Below are 19,128 nucleotides of genomic sequence, written 5' to 3'. Positions count from 1 at the left end.
CATACATACGTATGGTCAAGGTGGGAGGGATAGTACTACTTTCTCCATACCTAATAACCACTTCCCGAACATAGCAGTAAGTAAGACAGGCTAATACCATCGGCGGCACTGCGCCCTTCACACTGCTTACCATAACTTGCAATAATTTTATCTACTTGTCTGCTTGTTTACTTTGTCTCCTCTCGGATCTATAACCCCATCAGGGCAGGAACCTTGTTGGCCTTACTCAATACTCAGCCTGGTGTCTGATGCACAGTAGGCACCAAATGAATAAAAGATTGAATTTCCTCAGATCCTTGCCATACACTAATACCCAGAAATACTGGACTCTATAAATCTGTTGGTGAGAAATTGTCCTCTCAGCTTGATACAGTTGTTTGCGAGGAGGTATCATATATATATATATATATATATATATATATATATATAATACAGTTCTTCTGCTGCTTCCAGAGCAGTGCAAGCAGGACCCTGCAAACCCTACGCCAACCTGATATTCTGACTGACCTTAGATAGGTGGTATAAATGGAGACCTTTAAGCATCATGCAGATCCCATGAGACTGCATGTGCCAGACAAGAAAGGTGAATCAACTTTAAGCCAGGTCCAATCTCTGGTCACCGAATCCCAAAAAGAAAGAGCTCTGTGTTCTGTCCTGTGTGCTGAGTATTGCCACTCTCCATTTAGGGAGCCTCTAGGATCTGCCCAGTCCACTTGGAAGGTCAAGTTCTCATTGTCAAGCAAAGGGGCATAAGCACTTCACAGACTATAGGATGGCTGTGAATGGTCTCAACAGAAACCAGAGTGAAAAAAGAATCAAACGTGAGCTCAGAATGGCAGGCCTAATCATCTCGGTTCCCCCAGGAGACCAGGGCAAAAGCAAGTCTCAAGGGCAAACAGTACAAGGACAGGGCATCCACTGAGAACTCCTGATCCTCTCACCCGGCCACCTCCGTGATGAGCCAGGGTCATTGTCCCTGATCCCTCAGCCCACATAACCTTGCCCACAGAGTGAAGACCTTCTACCACAAAGGAAGCCCACACCACAGAACCCCAAACGCACAGAAGACTAGACCCAAATTACTCTGGACGGAGGTAATAAAGTGGGAGCCCGCAGACCTCAGCTCTCTCAACCACCCACCCACTGGGGTCGCCAAACAGATGCTTTCCTGCGAGTTCCTTCTTAAAACTCAGAATTGTAACACCACTCTTAAGAGGCAGTGTGGATACGCGGAAAGAGGTCCATACTGGGTGATAAAAACTCAGGTCCAAGCTGGGACTCTGCCTCTTTCTAGCAACTACCAGGGGGATCTTGAGTGAGTCTCTTCCCACGCGAAGCTCAATCCCTTCAACTGTATCCAAGAGCGTTCATAACTCCCACGTCCTGCGGAGGCCATGAGCGTCATGAGCGTCAAAGGCGATCGTGTTGGCCGAGCTTTGGGGGTGGTCCAGCTGGGAGCAGCGCAAGGCACATGCTGAGATAACCAAAGGGCAGGCTCTCGAGGAACGTGTTTCCTTCTGCTTTCCTTCCCCTCTTCCTTCTTTCCCCAAGACGCAGGAGAGAAACAGTCACTGAGCCGGTTCCTCAGGAAGTGCCACCGCCCCGCGTGCCTGGACACACACCTTTCCTGGCAGTGTCCCAAAGCAAAACCCACATGATCTCCCATAAACACCCACGGCTCTGTATTGCCTGTGGGGTAAAATTCAAATCTGAAAACACTGAAGGGTCTTCCCTCCCGGCCTTCCCTCACAGGACCATTCTCCAGCTCATCATTCTGCTTTGTTTTCTTTATGACATTGTCACAAATGCAAATTATATTGGGCATTTATTTATTAGGAGTCCATTGTCAACGTAAACTCCATGAGAAGAGGGAGCTTGTCTATTTCAATCACAGCTGTCTTTCCAGCATGGCACTCAGGGTCTGGCACATCATAGTGGTGCTTAAAAAATATGGGATGGACGCAGAAATGAACAGATGGCGCCAACCTACCTTTCCAGCATGTTCCCCCCAAATACCTCTTTAGAAAATGAGACCCCTCTCCCATCACTGAAACGAGAATAGTGCACCATGCAGGTGAATTTCGGTGCTTGCCTGTCTTCAAGTACATTAAATGGGGGAACACAGTGATGACTCCCCTTTCTCCTCTCTCCACGTCACGCTCTGGAAGGAGCCTGGGTCCATGAATGAACATCCAATGACATTGGCTGTGACATGGGTGAGCAGTGATGCTCCCAAGATTTTAGGGTGTGCTTGGGCCCGCGACAGAGCCCAGAGTCCCGTAGCTGGGTCCAGTAGCCTGACACATCCGCGGGGAACAGCTCCTAAAACAGACTGCATAGTCTTTACTTGTTCCCCATCTCAGGGGGGGGGTCCCTAACACTCCTGACTCTCCCTCCTCAGGGCGTAAGGGTCAACCTTCCCACCCCCACCCTCTGACGGAGGTCTAGATTCTAATGTCCCAATTCATGTGGGGTATCTGTCACTTTCGCCCAGCATGGTACCCTGGAGCTCCCCAGGAGGGTGCTTAGATCAGACCTTTGTGCGATCTACTACAGCCCCTTGGTCTGGGTCTCAGTGTCCCCTCATACACCAGCAGGGCTCAGAAGGCCTTCCCTGCTCTGATATTTGCAGGCACACCTGAGAGTCTACCTGTGTCAACACCCAGCAGACTGCACCCTGGCCCAGCCTCCAGCCTAAAGCAGACCCATAAACTCTCCTGGCTGAGTAAACACACTTTATTGGGCCTGGGGACACTTCCTGGCCATCCTGTCTCCACCTGTCCTTGTCCTGCTCCAGTCTGTCCAGTTTACAAGCACAACCCACCCCCCCCACCCCCAGATCTCTCAAACCCATCCCCTCTGCCTCCTGCCCCTATTTCTAAACGTCTGCATCCCGGCGTTAAGGAGGTTGGAGAGTTTCTTCTCTTATCAGCCGTTTTACTGCCCCCTCCTCCCTGGTTACGTAGCCACTGGGAACAGAACTCCTGGCAAGGACAGGTCCGTACCTGTCAGCTCCCAGCCGACGGTGTACTGAACAGAGACAGAGCTCTTCAGGGCTGCCTCAGGGGGCAGGTAAGGGGCGTGCATGCAGGAAAGAAGCAGAAAAGACGCCAAAAAGCACAAAGAGGCACCCCAGTCCAAGTGCCCGTGGAGAGACTTAAGAAGTGAGGTCAGGGAGAGAAGAATGGAGGAACGTCGGGGCCAGACCAGAGACGCGTGGGAGGCTCAGCGCTCAGCCCAGCCCCATCACGGAGACATAGCCTGGCAGTGACCCCGTGACCGTGCTCTGAGCCCCCACCTGCAGGACAACAGAGGCACAGGGGCCCCGGAAAGCGCATTTCTGGAGTCGAGAAGCAGCAGAATTGAGAGAAGTCCCGGAGGGTTTCTGGGAACACCCCACAAGTTGTGGTGTGGCCCGGGACAGAATTGGCCACCTGGGACCCAAGAGTGGCACTGCAGCCTTTCAGAGACCAGCAGGAAAGGCCACACAAGCCAGAGACAGAGCAAAAAGGTGGACACACTGCCCCAGATCTCCTCTGGGGGCAGGCTTTCTCTTCCTTCCAGCTCTGTGCCTTGCAGCCCAATGGCTGGGACCTTGGGGCCCCGGACCTAGGCCACCCACCTGGAGAAGACCCTCTGCAGTAAGACTGAAGCCAATTTGGCAACGGTGGTGATGCCTTTGACATTGAGCTGGTGAGGGCTCTGAGCCCGTGGGCTCAGAGTACAGCCTGTTCCAGCTCTTCCCATGTGACCTGCCTCCTTGATCCCAGGGGTGATCCCATGGAAGTCCCTGGGGAGACTGAATGGTGCCTGGCTAATCTGACATGAGGTTCCCCGTTCTCCGCCTCCGCCTGCCCCCTTGATTTCAGGAGTTTCAGTGGAGGAAGTAGCCAGCCTCGACCAGCATCACCCTGGGCACACACAAAGCCTATTTCAGCTGCTTATGGAGAACAAGGTGGTCCCTGCTCTCTGCGGGCCTATGGAGAAGCAGAACTACTCAGGATGCTCTGAGGCCCCCAAGAAACAGGGCCTGTCCTTCTCCATTGAGGAGATTTTAAGGAGGCCCGCCAACAGGTGCGATGGGGTCCGATGCGAAGGGGCAAGTGAACCGGGCACCAGGAAAGCAGAAGGTACAGACTCCAGGCCGGAGAGGTCCCTACAGGACCAGCCCCGCGGTAAGTGTCTTCTGCTCATTTCTGATCCATTCCTGGTCTCCAAGATCCAGCGGGGCTCAGGCAGAGAGGCCACTGGGCTGGGACCTTAAATCTCTTTCTATCTAGCCCAGAGCAGTGATTGTTCAGACGCAAAACCGATGCTCAGTCATTTGCAAAATGCAGAGACGGAGACTTTTTCCTGTCAGCAGGCCACTGCTGAGAAGGCTTGTTACCCCTTATTTATTCAGCATTTACAACATGACAGGCATTGTCCCGGAGGCTGTGTGTGCCTCCTCTTTAACTTCAGTGGAAAGGCGCAATGATCATAACCTGATAGATGTGGCTACTCATCTACGAATGAGAAGCGCAGGATGGTGTCCTCAAGTTGCCCAGCTAGTAAGCAGAAGACCCGAGATCGGAGCCTGGCTCCGGCTGCCCCTAAACACTGCTCAGTGTAGCCCGTTCTTCTTCGTAAGACGAATCCAGTTGGCACAGCTTCTAGTGACTGAAGCTTTGCCTGGATCTGCCCACCCTGACCAACCCCCCATCCCCAGGCGAGTAGCCCAGCCCAGGACATGTCCTCAAATAACGATGACCAGCTCTCAGACCCTTCCCTGACAGCTGGCTCAATGAAGGACCCAGAGGTGGATGCAAGCACCCTGCTAAGAGTGAGGAATTCGTGATGTCTGTCTCAGTTCTACCCTGGCCTGAGTGACCTCGGGGAAGTCCCTTTCCAATTCAGGCCTCCACTCTACCCTCAGTGAGCCGGTTGAGTAAAGGAAAGGGAAGATGAGGTGAAATCCCAAGCATCCACTGGAGTCTGACAGTCGATGAGCCTGGAGTTCTCACGTGAGGGTCCCAGCTCTCTCCCCATTTCCACCTCTTTAATCCAAGGAAAGGCTGGAAAGGATGCTCAGAGGAGCCTGTGATGTTGTGAGGTCATCTCTTACCACACACACAGCCCCGCTCCATCCCCCACCACAAGTCTCCCAAGAGGGCGTTGTGCTCAGCTGCAGGGAAAGACCCTGGAGGGCCACTCCTTCCTGGGGCAGGGGGTGGGAGGTTTCCTTTGGCAGGGGTTCCCTGTAGCTGAGCTTATTAATGGGAAAGGATTCCCAGCTTCATTTTCAGAAGTTAATTAATATCTTCCAGTGAATTAAATGAGCATTCACAGAAACAATTCTTCTTGGAGTCTAACCTCAGTCTCTCTTACTGCAGCTACATAAAATCCATGACTGTCTTCTCTGAGATGGGGGTGGGGGGGGGGAGGTCTGATCTTCCCTACTGAGGGGCTTCCCTTCTCCTAGCCTGACAATGGCTGACGGCAAAAAGGTGGCCGGCCACTTTTTCTGAACCCCCTCTAAAGACTCTGGCACGTTCCATGTCAGCTACCCTGCTAAACCCAGAGCAGACCCCCAGTAAGTGATTGCCCAAAGAGCATGGTGACATGAGATAGTGTCCCTGGCTCACGGCACTCTCATGGCCGTCCTTCTTTCATGTTGTCACCTTTGGGAGCCCCCACCTCACGGATGATGAACCAAGAGGAGAAGGCAAATCACCCGCAAAAACGGCATGGGAGTCAGCACTGGAACTGAGACCTGGAGGCCCGAGTCCATCCACGCTAGGTTATCCCAGAATGTGGCTTAAACCCATCCACACCCCGTTCTGCTGGGATTCTGTATTTCCAGAAGACCACCGCAGGGCCTGCCGGTGGTTTTCAAGGTGACTCTGAGGGGCACAAAGGCCATTTATGTCAATAGTTCCAATTATTTCTACACGAAGCTTCTGTTTAGGACCCGTGATACTGGTTGCTTATTTTGGGTCACAATGTGAGGTTTTGTTTTTAAATAAGTTTATTCACTTACATTTTTAAAAAGCCTATTTGGGAAGCTGCTGAGCACATAATAATTCAGATGGTATGCCAACCTGTCAGAAAAAAATCACCGAGGTAACTGGCAGAAACTGTAAGTGAGCTGGAGCCTGTGAGGTGCTGGGCAAGGAGGGCAGGGAGCTGGGATTCCAGAAATCTGGCCTCAAAGCCCCAGTCTGGCACCAGTCACAGGAGGGCCTCAGGCAAGCCCCTGCTCTTTGGGCCTCCGTTTCACCATCTGGAGCATGGAAGGAGAGAGCTGGAACATTCCTGAAGTCCTTCCCAGCTCTGGCAAAACAGGACTGATTCTGCAACAGACTCGTTGCTGAAAAGCCTTGGCGATTTCACTCCTGGTGATTTTCCACAGCAGAAGCTTCCTCCAAGCAGGGGGCAGGAGTCTCCCTGCTGGGCAGGCAGAGACAGGGTGACTGGGGAGGGTGAGCCTCTCCCTGCCCTCCCAGGGTCCCCAGCCCCGCTTGTTTCCTTGTGACCTGCAGGACCAGAATCAGTGTGTACAGTGCCCTCCATCATCCCGATAGTAACAACAAAGGAGTCGATTCCTTTTGGGCTTCACTTAACACTTAAAGGGCTTTCGTGGTGTGGCTCACAGAGGCTGACGGACAAACATTACTTCCGGATCCCAAGCACCAGGGGGTTTGTGAAAACGCAGCATTCCAGGCCCAGCCCCCAGGAGGAGGCTGAGGCCCCGGGAGGCAGAATGGCTTGTTCTGAGCTGCAGAACCAATACCTCCAGGAGCTCGGGCCAGGCCAGTTACCCAGGATGCAGAGCCAATACCTCTAAGAGCTGGACCAGCCATTTACCCAGAAGAAGGTCCAGTCTCCCCACATCTTTCCACTCTCACAGGGACCCTCATAATCCAAGGCTTAGACCCTCCTACATCTCAAGCCAATGGAAAATTCCAAGAGGGTCTCCCAAGTAAAGAGAATGCTGAGCCCAGCTGAGCACTCCTTCCTTCTGAGAGGGGCAAGCGCCCGAGGTTTGGGGACCCTCCAAAATCAAGGGAGCGTCAATCAGGAGGCTCGGACCAGAGGCTCAGACCTTAGGAAGAGAGAGACCATCTTTGCACCTGTCCCACTGATGACCTTCTGCCAGGAAATTGCAACTGCTGGGAGGAAAGCAGAGAGGAAGAGACCACCTCAGTGGGTAAACCAGTATGGTCTTCTGGCCTACTCGTGAGCCATTCAGGCACTCAGTGAATCGCTGCTAAATGTTTCCTCTGGGCAAGGCTGGGGGCTGGGAAGGTGAAGGTGAATGAACAGAACCGGACATAGTGACCACCACCTGGAGCCGGGTGGATTCAATGGCAATGAGACCCTGGGGCCACCACCATGAGCAGTGCTGACTTCTGCCCATCCTGTCTGGTGGAGGTGACCAGGAGGGTGGAATTCTGGGGATCTGAGGAATGTCCTATAGCAGTGGTCAGCAAAGTTTTTCTACAAAGGCCCACATAGTAAATTTAAGCTTTAATGGCTACAGGGTCTCTGCTGCAATTGCTCAACTCGGCTGTCATAGCTGGAAAGGAGACCATGTGTAAGTGAATGGGTATGTCTATATTCCCATAAAACTTTATTTACAGTAAGAAGCTTGGGGCCAGATCTGGCCTCGGGCTGTGGTTTATCAACCCCGCGGCCTTGGTGTGGCATTCAGAGTCTTCCACAGACTGGCCCTGCTTATCCCCAGTCCAGCTCCCATCACGCCCTCCCTGCTCCTCACTCTCTACCCCCCGGGCACATAGAGCTTCTCTCTGGTTTCCAGTCCTTCCTACTCTTTACACACCTCCAAACCTTCGGCCTTTAGAAGCCTCTGTCCCCTCCACCCCACCCCACCCTCTACCCGACCCCTACACACACACACACATGAACGCGCACACGCTTCTCTCTCCTTTTCCTCTTCTTTCTCTCTTCTTCCCCTGGCTTTAAACAACAGAAATGTATTCTCTTTCATTCTGGAGGCCAGAAGTCCAAAACCAAGGTATCTAAAGGGTGGTTCCTTCCAGAGGCCCCAAGGAAAAATCTGCTCAATGCCTCGCTCCTGGCTTCTGGTGGCTGCCGGGGTCACTCCACTCTCTGCCTCCACCTCGCCTGGCCTCTACCTCTGGGTCTGGACCAAATCTCCCTCCCCATTCTCATGTAACGGCACCAGCCATTGGACTTAGGCTCACCCTGAATCAGAAGGATCTCACCTCACGATCTTTAATTAAATCTACAAAGATAATGTGTCCAAATCAGGTCACATGCACAGGTACCAGAGGTCAGGACTTGGACGTGTATTTGGGGGGAAAACACAATTCAACTCATTACACCTTCCCTCTCTTCTTCTTCCCCCTCATTTTCCTCTTTCTCCCTTCTCTCCCCTGCTCCCTTCCTCTTTCCTTTCTCCTCTCCCCTTCCCCCTCCTCTCCCTCCTTCCCCTCCCCCTCCTCCTGCTCCCCTGCACCACCTCAAACCAAAGGCAGGGGGTCTGCCCTGTCCCGGGCACTGGGATTCAGATTGGGTCTGAGACCCGTTCTGTGTCTCATGGCTCTTCATTAATGGCCCCCAGACAGAACAAACCAGGGCTCCCGAGAGAGCAGGCAGGAGCCGGGCTAAAGGATGCAGAGCTAAAAGCTTGTAGCTCCCCCAGGAGAAGTCTGGTTTGGTCTCTCTCTTTCAAACACCCTCTCTCAGTCCCTCCCACCAAAGTCACAACCTAACGTGGCCATGGGGACATTTCCACAGGGCTGGGGGCACCTGGAGGCTGGTTCTGAAATTGAAAACCTGACTCCTTCTTAGGCTCTGTGAGAATACAAGGCAGTACAAGACTTGACACCTGCTTGTAAAATAACAAAACAAAACAAAACAAAACAAAAATTGTATTTGTGTGGGATCCCAAAGGAAATGATTTAAGCACACGTAGCTTATTTGTGATGCACAGAGACCACCAGCAATGAAGTAGGGCAACAAGACAGAAAGGAACAGAGGCCGTGTGATGAAGCCAGTGGCCACGGTGTGAAACCGAAGCTTAAATCCTTTGGGAAGTGGAGCAAACATACTCCTTGAAATTGTTGTAGGTAAAAATCGGGCTCTTTTATGGGATCACAAGGAAAGCATTCCAAGGACGCAGGCAGGAGAACAGTGATGTGGCAAGTCCCATTCAGGCAGAAATCTGCCCCTGGGTTTCCAATGTCCCACCTCCCTCCGTCCCTCCACGGAAAAAGTCCAACCGTGTCCTCGGCAAGGCCAAAACAAAAGCCAGTGTCCAGAGTTCCTGCTTCCCAGTCTGCCGCATGTCTGGTCGCTGCTAGATCCCCGCGGTCACATGCTCCCAGGAGAGAAAGAATGTGCGAACACACCAGGCAAGCGCGTTACCAGGAGGCGAGAGAGACGGCTCTCTGTTCCCCTGGGATTGTATTAGCTCGGGTTTGGGACAGACCAGGTGCTTTTTTAAAACAAACAATCTCCCAAGCTTTTTGACAGGCCCACCTGCCAACAAATTCCTGGTTTCCCCAAGCTATGCTGACAGACCTCTTGGGTCCAGGACCTCTGCTGTGTCCCCCAACAATCCAGTCCTGGATGGGGAGAGAAAGGAGTGTTTAATCCCCTTGGCAGAGCAATGCTATGATCCCCTGGGGTGTGAAGCTGTAGCTTCCTGGTGACGCAAACAGGCTCACGCTCCCCAGGTTATTAAACTCAATGTCTCATTCCCTTTTCTTCCTTTCTTAATAATTAGCTAACTATCTATGGTAACAGAATTCTCTGGGCCTTTTATCCGAGAAATACATATCCTGGCAGCGGAAAGTTGTTCTGGAGTGCAAAGACGTCTGACGGATGCAAGCGGGGGTTGGAAAACATGACTGCTAATAACAAGACCGCAGAGTGTCAGCACTGGGAGAATCCCGAGTGGACAGTGGAGGCTTTAGCATTCATTGGCTGTAATTTAAATTTGATGTATCCATCACATGCTCCATCGAGGCAAGCGACAAGAGCGACTGAATGGCCACTGAGTGGCAGGTTTATATATTGCTACACACACACACACACACACACATTGTCCCCAAGCTTAGTGGTTTCAGAGAACCATAAACATTTATTATCTCACTCAGATTCTGTGGATCAGGAACCTGGAAATAACTTAACTGGGTCACTCTGGTTCGGGGTCCCTGTGACGCTGCAGTCACCTGAAGGCTGGGCTGGAATAGAGAATCTGCCCCCATCCCACGGTGGCTCGCACCCATGGCTGATGAGCAGAGCCAGCTGTTAGAGGAGGCCTCAGTTTCTCTCCCAGCAGGGCGTTCCACATGTGTCTTGAGTGTCCCCCCAAAATGGCAGTGGCATCGCTCAGCATTGACAATCCAGGAGGAAGGAGCCAGGTGGAAGCTGCCTCCTCTGACGGCCCAGGCTAAGAAACCTCAGAGCAGTGCTTCCGTGCACTCTGTTTGTTACAGGAGTCACTGGGGTGGCCCACGTTCACAGAGACAAGAACTCAAAGGGTCCCGTCTTGAAGCCGCCACAGGTATTAGCTGGGAGTGGGGGTGAGGTAGAGAACAGCTCAGCCCTCATCTAGCAGGGCAGACAAATAGCCACCCAGCGATCACCACTGACAGCACAATGACAGCTATGGTAGGTGCTGGGGAGAGGGTGACATGGTACTTTGATGGCCTATTCTAAGGGAGGTTTGGTTCATCAGGGAGGCCAGGGAAGGCTTCCCAGAGGAGGCCATGGTTGATGCTGTGGGCACAAGGGAACTGTAGGACATCCATGACCGGACTGGAGAGAAGAGGTCCATGCAGGTCTGCCCTGCAGGACTCCTGCTCTGCACCCCACCCGTCATGTCCAGGAGGTGCCCCCAGCCTGCAGGGGGGCTCCCAAGGGTGCCCTGAATCTTCTCCATGCTGAACCCACTGCCTTAGGAAGGCAAGGACAAGACCCATTTCCAGAGACCTCACCCAGTGGCAAAGCCCCCAGGGCCTGTAGCTGAGCAGCCAGGGCCCATTAGCAGACCCCGGAGAAGGAGCAATCAGGAGAGGGAACCGAGCACGGAGAAACATCGGTGTATAATTAGGTGGCCTAATCACCTGTGTAAATTGTGTATTTCTTATGATCGATGTGCTAAACGGCTCAGGTTTAATTAAGTTCTGCTGACTCATTCTGTGTGAGGACCCACTGAAGTGTGAGTCACACGTTGCACAGTTAACAGGGAGAGGAGCACCTCTGAAAGGGGGCTGGTTTCCCATCACCTTCCTCACCCCCTCCCCACCGCCCCACAGGGGCCACCAGCTTCTGGGCCTCTCTGCCTGGACAGGAACTCAAGGGTTTCCTCCCTTCCAGTCCAGTGCTCCTTCCAGAGCTCCAAAACTGGGGCCCATCACCCCCATCGTCCTCTCAGACTGGGGCCCAGGAGACCCCAGCCCTGCGTGATGGTGAAGAACCTTTATCCTGTGCATGGGGGGCTCCATCCAAGAGCTCATCTTTCTAGCCTCTTGGTTAATGAAGTCCAGATTTCTATGGGCTGAGCTCTGTATTCGACCTTCTTCTCTGTTCCAAATTCCCTTTGCGCTGTATGGCTTCTGCCTCCTGTGGTCTAAGCCAGGTGTCAGCCTTGCTGGCTCTCTCACCCCTTCCCTAGAGCAGCCTCCTCCTGAACGTGGTCGGGAAACGGAAGTGTGGACCTCCATGCCTCCAGAGCCCACCCTAAGACGCTGCCCTTCCCCATCCCACCCCGCCCTGTGCCCGATGGGCAGCTCCGTTCTGCTCTAAGTCACCACCCAGAGCTCCTGGGGAACACCACGCTCTCCTCCGAACATCTTTCTCCTCCCCAGGCACCAGCAGAGATGGGCACGTGCCAGTCCACCCTTCCTCGCACCTGCCCTGCTCTCCCAGTTTCCCCAGCGCCGTCATGGTTGGCTCTGTGACAGATGATACTCTTTCCTGCAGTGACGTGGCAGTTAAAGGAAATTGCAACACTGGGAGGAATTTTACTGGGGAGTTTGCAGGATGTTATAAAGTCCATTATTCACCAGGGGGAATAATTTTCAATGGTTTTATTTTTACAAATACACTGGAAATCTGCCATCCTGGACCACAAATCTGAACACGCCTCTGCAGCTGGTCCTGTGATGGCAGGACCTTTCTTCTCACCTTCATTGTTTACTGTGACCCCAATTCTCTTCCGAATAAGGAAACATTCCATCTTTCCTCCAGTATGACTTGCATTGTCAAATTCCCTCCAGGGGCTGTACCTTCTTTCTGAGTGCCTGTGTGCCTTTGTTGACATGGCCGTCACCATGTCACTCACACCAGCAGCAGGAAATCTGTTCAGTCGTCCCCTGAGCCTCTTCACAGAAATGACATACAGATTTTTTCCTTCTGTGTTAGCACAGTTGGTCATGGCTCCCACCAGAAAACCCAAGGGAATTGGAACTTTGCCCAGGAGGACCCACCGCATCCTCGCGGTGACATCCCAAATGCCGGAAAGGGACAGAAAGCTAACGTTCATTATTGTCATGCCCCCTGGACCACGCCTTCTCTCTCCAGCTGCCAACTGCCCTTCTTCCCCCGCATTCCCAGCAAACCTCGGAGAGTGGTCTGCAGCTGCCACCTGCTCTGCTTCACCCTCCTTCTCTTCCCTGCCCACTGGCCAGGGAGCCCTCACCATCTCTGCTCCGTGGGAACGGCCGTCAGGAAGGGCCTCGGTCTGGCGAGGTTCCGTGACCACTCTTCTGTCCTCGTTGTCACTGATCTATGCATAGCATGGGTGCAGCCGAGCCTTCTTCCTTGAAACAGTTTCTTCGCTGGGCACCCACGTGGCAGCCTCTTCCTTACTTTCCTCCTGCCTCAGAGAGCGCCCCCTTCTCGGTCTCCCTGTTGGCTTCTCCTGGCTCCCTCACTGGCTGCTGCACCAATAGGTGGCAGAGGGGCTCAGGCTTATTCTTAGACCCTCTGCTCTTCTTCTTCTTCACCTGCATTTCCTGCCTCGGTGATCTCACTCACTCCCATGACTGCAGAAGCCAAATGCGTGCTGACTATTCCCAGATGTGAACCTCAATCAGGGCTCCCCTTTGAGCTCTAAATATACATGCATGTACCTAGTAGGGAGCTTCCTTTGCGCAGCCAATAGGCCCCTCAAATTTAACATGTCTAAATCAAATACCTGATCGCCACACACACACACACACACACACACACACAGAGGCATGACCGGTGTGGCTGCACTGGGACCCACACTCAGAAGCGGTTTAATGCTATGGTTATCATCTTGAAATTCTTAATAATGTTATGTTTAAATTTATGTTTTGTAAGTGAAGCTCAATGATATCACGAAGCACCTACCAGGTGCCTGAAGCCTCAATTTGTGTTCAGTCCCCTCTTCCCTGGGATGGGCTCTCAGCCACCTGTTTCCCAGCCCCCACCCAGTGACAGCTGCCTTCTCTATCCTGGGGGGTAGCACGGGCCGGGCACTGGTGGGAGGAGGGCAGTCCTTGGGTGCTGTGAGGGTCCGTACTCACTCCGTTAGTATCTCTGTGCCCGAGAGAGCACGGCCCTGAGCAGCAAGTCAGAAAACACCTGACACGTCAAGAGAGAGGCTGAGAACGAAAAGAAAAAGCCTTTTGAATAAGGAGACCACATTTTCATCCTGCACTAGGCCTCACAAATGATATAGTTGACCCTGAGTGGACATGAGGCTGGACAGGCGGTCGGAAGCAGGCTGGAAGGGGCTCATTGCTCTGGAGATCAGCCTTTATCCTGCAGACCAAGGCTAGCAAACTTTTTCCGTAAAGGGCCCGGTGGTATTTATTTTATGTTTTGTGAGCCATATGGTCTCCGTTGCAACTACTCATCTCTGCCGTTAGAGCATGAAAGCAGTCACAGACAGTACGTAAGCCAATGGGAGTGACCTTGTTCCAATAAAACTTCATTGACAAAACCAGACAGTGGGCCAGGTTTGGCCCACAGGCTCTAGTTGGCCACACCCCGTTGTAGACAAGGGGGAGACGTTAAAGGCACCTAAGCAGCAAAAAGACAATCAGAGGAGTTTCTGGGAGGTTATCTTGGTCTCACCATCCAGGATGGATAGGAGGAGATCAGCCAAGGGGAAGGATTTTTAGAAAAAAGATATTGCAAGACTTTGATATTGTAGGAAACAGGGGCCGACACTTGGTAGTGGCCACAGAGCTTGAAAGAGTGAAGCAAGGCAACCCAAAGCCAACACCAAGGTCACTAACACAATTTGGCCCCTCCCTCTTCCATCCAGAGGAGAGGAAGAGCAGGCGGAGGGTCCGAACTACCTTCACCACAGAGCAGCTATATGAGCTGGAGAAGATCTTCCACTTCACCCACTACCCAGACATCCATGTTCGCAATCAGCTGGCAGCCAGGATCAACCTCCCAGAAGCTCGGGTACAGGTACAACCATCCCCACTCTCCGTCCCCACCTCAGTGCACCTGAGGCCACGGGTGAGACACTATGAATCCAGGAGCCTCCAGGGCTGCCCTGTCTGAATCTTCCCATTGGCTTTGTCCCATGAATACAGTCATATTTGTTAAATATTACATTCCAGAAGATGAGGTCACCTAGTTAGAGGATGATTTCTCTCCTTGGAGGGTGAAAATGGAGTGAGCTGACATTGGTGATGGCCATCAATGCCCTTCTTTTCCACTTGGCTATAGTTTCAGAACATCATCCACCATGCAACCCCATTCACAAAATACCTCTTGACAATCTAGACTGCGGTCAACAAAATTTTTCTGTGAAGGGCCAGATGGGAATTATGTTAGGTTTTGGGGGCCATACAGTCACATCACAAGTATTCAACTATATATTGCTTGTAGCATAAAAGCAGCCACAGACAATATATAAACAAACGAGCATGGCAGTGTTTCAATAAAACTTTATCCATGAACACTAAAATGTGAATTTTGTATAAGTTACATGCATCACAAAACGTTATTTCTCTTTGGGTTTTTGTGCAACCATTTAAAATGCGAAAACCATTCTTAGCTTATGGGCCATACAAACAGGTGGAGGGCCAGAGCCTGTCAACCGGCCTTCGTTTTCCAGCCCCTGATCACGTGGCTATCACTTTGAAGTGGAAAGACCCTGAATCCGTGGTCTGAGACCTGGTTCAAGCACTGATTGCCTAATCTGCGCTCTGTGATTTCTTCACCCAGAGTGTCTATGGTTTTATCCATGGCTGGAGACACAGTAGCCCCTTGTCACTCGCTAGGGGCATGTCCTGCACTCTTGGCACATCTCCAGTTTTGCAAGTACTGTTCTAGCAAACCCGAATCCAACTGTCGTACTGTCGGCTTGCTCACTAACATAGTTTTCTAAGTCACTCATACTTTAAAAACAAATAGGATGCACTCGCGCCAACTCAAAACCTGAGCTAGGGCCCAGATCAACACTCTACTCTCCATTTTATCCCAACCTGCTTTTCCTCTGGCTGAGGACTGCTCCCACCTCAGACTTCTCCCCTTTTTCTTTGCATTTGGAATCTGTCACCAGCTAACTTGGTAGTACCAGCTCAGTGGCTCAGACTTCAGCGGTGTTTCAGCAAAATGACCAGGTAAGATGGTCACGTGTCAGGGACAGTCAGGTGGCTTGTGAATACAGGAAACTGCCCAAGTTCCTGTAGATGCCAAGGGGCTCACAGGGGTTGCCAACAGGTCGGCTGCCAATAGGAAATGGCTCACCGGTGGGTTTTATTTGATCTGTGCAGTATCTTAAAACTCAGAGCTTTCACATAAAACTCAAGATGTCTGTCTTAGAAACTGGATAAGCCTGAAGGACTGGGCTCACATTTCACATGGCGGCTGTTGGCTGAAGCTGAGAGGCTGCCCCTGAGGCTCTGTGTACCACAGACCCCACCACTCCCAATTTTGTGGCACCCAGCTGCTTCCCTCTCCAAGGAGCCCCCAGCCCTGCAGGCATTGAAGGTTGTGATCCCACCATTCTGATCAGAAGGCTCACCTCCAGGGCCAAAGAAATTCTGTACGTCATGAGCTTTCTCAACTGGAAAGTCCCTTGGGAGGCATTGTTATTAAGCATGTTGGGGGAGGTGCCAAATGGGGAAAAACCCTTTTGCTCATCGCCATCCTCTCTCTTCTTCATCAGATCTGGTTCCAGAACCAGCGAGCCAAGTGGCGGAAGCAGGAGAGGATGGGCAGCCTTGGGGCTCTGCAGCAGCCGAGTGAGGCCGACTTGGCCCCAGCCACAAATCCAGACGTGGCCGTGAGTAGCTGAGGCACCAAGAGGACAGGAGGGGACACACTGTCTGGTAACATCCCTTCCAGACCCACATGGGAGGAGTCACTTCAGAGGAATTTTTTTTTTTTTTTAGAAAGAACATGGGCAAGGAGGTTCTGGAAGTCTGCAGCACCTGGGACAAATCATTGCCTGTCTCGGTCCCCGTGGCCTTATGCACTGAGTGACCATCACAGTGCTTCTCTCCCTTCTCTTTGTATTACTTGTGTAAAACTTCAGGTTACAGAATAGGGTCACGGAGTAAAGGGTAGCACAAGGGGCTTGAGCGCTGGAGTCAGACTGCCCGGGTTTGAATCCCAGCTCTGCCCTTAGCAGCAGGGTGACCTGGAAGAGTCACTGTGCCCCTCAGAGGACAGTAATGCTGTTGATGAGGATGAAATGACTGAGATGTGAAGATTGCTTGGCACGTAGAAAGTGCTCCCTAAGTATCAGCTGTCCATCGAGTCAACACCTATTCAGAGTGTTTCCCAGATGCTAAACTCTGGGAGACAGCACTCCACACAGTGGGCCGTCCTGTGGCTAAAGGTTTGTGGAGACCCACAACAATGCTACGAGGCAGGATTTTTTGTTTTTTATTTATTTTTTATTATTTTTTTTTATTATTTTTGCTAATGCAGAAACTGGGCTCTGAGAAGCAAAGTGACTTTTCCACACCAGCCAATTGCTGTGAATGGTGGGGTGAGGGCCAGGCCCTCTGGCCCTCACTGCAGGCGATTGCCCCCAGCCGGACCCCTCCCCACCCCGCACTGCCCAAGCCATGGGGGGGAGGGGGAAGTTGAGAAGCTCAGGGCCAACCCAGGCTGAAGCAGAGGACTCACTGATCTCCTGACCTCTCCCTGTGACAGGGTCTTCTGCTGCTGCCCCCTGCACTGCCCAGGTTGGCTCCTCCCATGGGATGTTATCTACCAGCTCAAGGTCAGCCGGCCTCTGCCTGGACCAGCCTCCTCCCATGCCACCCATGGGAGACACAACCTCTCCTGGGCCCCTTCACCCAGCAGACCTGCATCCCTGCCCTCTGCTTCATTCCACCTCTGCACCCCAAGTGGGGTGGCATCTGTGCCACTTCGACATAGGGACTGGATGGATGTCCTGTCTCCAATGAAGCCACCCTCCTCTCCTCGTGAAGGTAAGCGGCAGGGAGGTGCCCAGACCAAGGATGGCCCGCATCGCAGGAAGCCTCCCTGAGCATGCCCATGAGAAGACTGCAGCCGACTCAGCAGCACGGCGGCCGATTCTGAAGGGAGCCCTCACCTCTCCTGACAAGGTGGCCCTCCCAGCTCAATGACGGAGGTTTTTCACATCTCAGGGCGAGCCCTGGAATGAGGAGGTCATCTCTCACCTGTGCTTCCTCCCACTTGCTGTGTGACCTCCAGCCACTCACTCACCCTATCTGGACCTCACGTGCAACATGAAGCAATTGGACAAGATGGCCTCTGAGGGCCTTCCGGCCCTTCCTTTGGCGAGGTGAACAATGGCGAGAGCAGGGGCATAGAAGAGGCCAGTGAGAGGTTGTTTGCTCTTTCCTTCCTGACACATTTATTCAGCACCTACGCAGTGCTCCGTGAATGGAACTGGATATTGACATGAATAAGCAAGGCTCAGTCCAGGCTGGTCGAAGGGATAGTGCTGACCTTCCCCTGCAGGCTCAACACTCGTCAGTGACCTTGCAGTTGGTCCGTGTCTCACATTCTATATGGTTTTGATGTGAATGTCTCAAAGAGAGAGAGAAATATAGGAAAATTTTTTATTTTAAACAGAACTTAGTGTCTTTGGTTATTCTATTGAATTTGGGGTGGGGGGGTGTCATTTCTGGTTCAAATGAAGAGTAGGACTGCAAGTTCTTTGCAGTTTATTTCCCAGCAAGGAGCCTAGCTGAAAGACCAGCCTCACTCTGTTCTGAAAAGTCTAGGGTTTCATTTGACTCCGCTATTGCTTTGCCGCGAGATCTCAGGCAAACCAACCACATGCCTTGCCTGGGCCTCAGTTTTGGCATCTGTAAAATGGCCTGGCTGCCTGGCCTGCCTCACAGAGCAATCAGGAGGCTGTGAAAGAAAGTGGAAGCGTTTTGCCAAGTGTGAGGGTGGAGTGGTGTTTTCCCAGATTCCACCAGGAAAGTGGCTGCCGTGGGATGTCACACCTGCTCACAGGGAGGGCGTCCCCTGAACTTCCTTTCTGTGCGAGCATTGCTTAGATGCGCCCAGTTGGGGAGGACAGGGCTTTATCCCCTGAGCTGGGCAGGCTGGACTGATCTTCACGTGCAATCCTAGAAATTCTAGGATTCTGCCCCAAGTCCCAGCACCTCTGCAGTCTGCCTGGCTCCCCGCCCCACCCAGGGGTTGGACTGGGAACCAGGAAGCCTGGGCCTTAGTGCTGCACGCTCTCTAATTTGCTGTATAACAAACATGGCCATTTAATCTCTCTAGGCCTCAGCTTTCTCATCTGTACATTGGAGGCAGCGAGGCTCGATCTGTCCTTTGTCATGCAATGTGCCAGAACCAAGTCCAGACCACAATGGGAATGTGTTTTGCAAACCACCCAGAACCCTGACTGTTCTTATTGACATCCAGCCTCCAGTAAACTCTGGATGGAAGGAGAAGGTTAGGGGTGGGGGGTGGGGGACGGGCAAAAGTTGATTAACAAAATGGGTATCTCCTTATCTCCTAACTTACTGACTCAGGTAGCAGGTACCCATTTCATAGCCCTGAACTCAAATGTGCAAAATGTCATTTTTGTCATTTTGCAATCACTGGATTTACTTTCTCTGTTGTTGGAAGAAATTTTATTCTAATAACTTCTGTGTTACTGATCCCTCACATGCTCAGATTTAAACTCAGTCGCAT

General features: G+C 52.2%; 1 protein-coding gene and 1 pseudogene across 1 annotated transcript; one reads left to right on the top strand and one right to left on the bottom strand.

The window, feature by feature from the left end:
* Positions 1 to 2,983: 2,983 nt before the first annotated feature.
* ISX (intestine specific homeobox) lies at positions 2,984 to 17,887 on the top strand. The gene is made up of 4 exons (XM_090275340.1): positions 2,984 to 4,175; positions 14,276 to 14,427; positions 16,139 to 16,255; positions 17,134 to 17,887. Exons 1-4 carry the CDS (start codon positions 3,944 to 3,946, stop codon positions 17,359 to 17,361), a joined length of 729 nt encoding a protein of 242 aa, XP_090131466.1. The 5' UTR covers positions 2,984 to 3,943; the 3' UTR covers positions 17,362 to 17,887.
* LOC150011104 (large ribosomal subunit protein uL14 pseudogene) lies at positions 12,038 to 12,513 on the bottom strand (annotated as a pseudogene).
* Positions 17,888 to 19,128: the final 1,241 nt, after the last annotated feature.

This window comes from Furipterus horrens, unplaced genomic scaffold, assembly GCF_987537825.1.
Source record: "Furipterus horrens unplaced genomic scaffold, mFurHor1.1.pri manual_scaffold_4, whole genome shotgun sequence".
Classification (NCBI taxonomy): Eukaryota; Metazoa; Chordata; class Mammalia; order Chiroptera; family Furipteridae; genus Furipterus; species Furipterus horrens.
The sequence above is the reverse complement of the archived record's forward strand: the minus strand, read 5'-3'. Positions and strand labels throughout refer to the sequence as shown.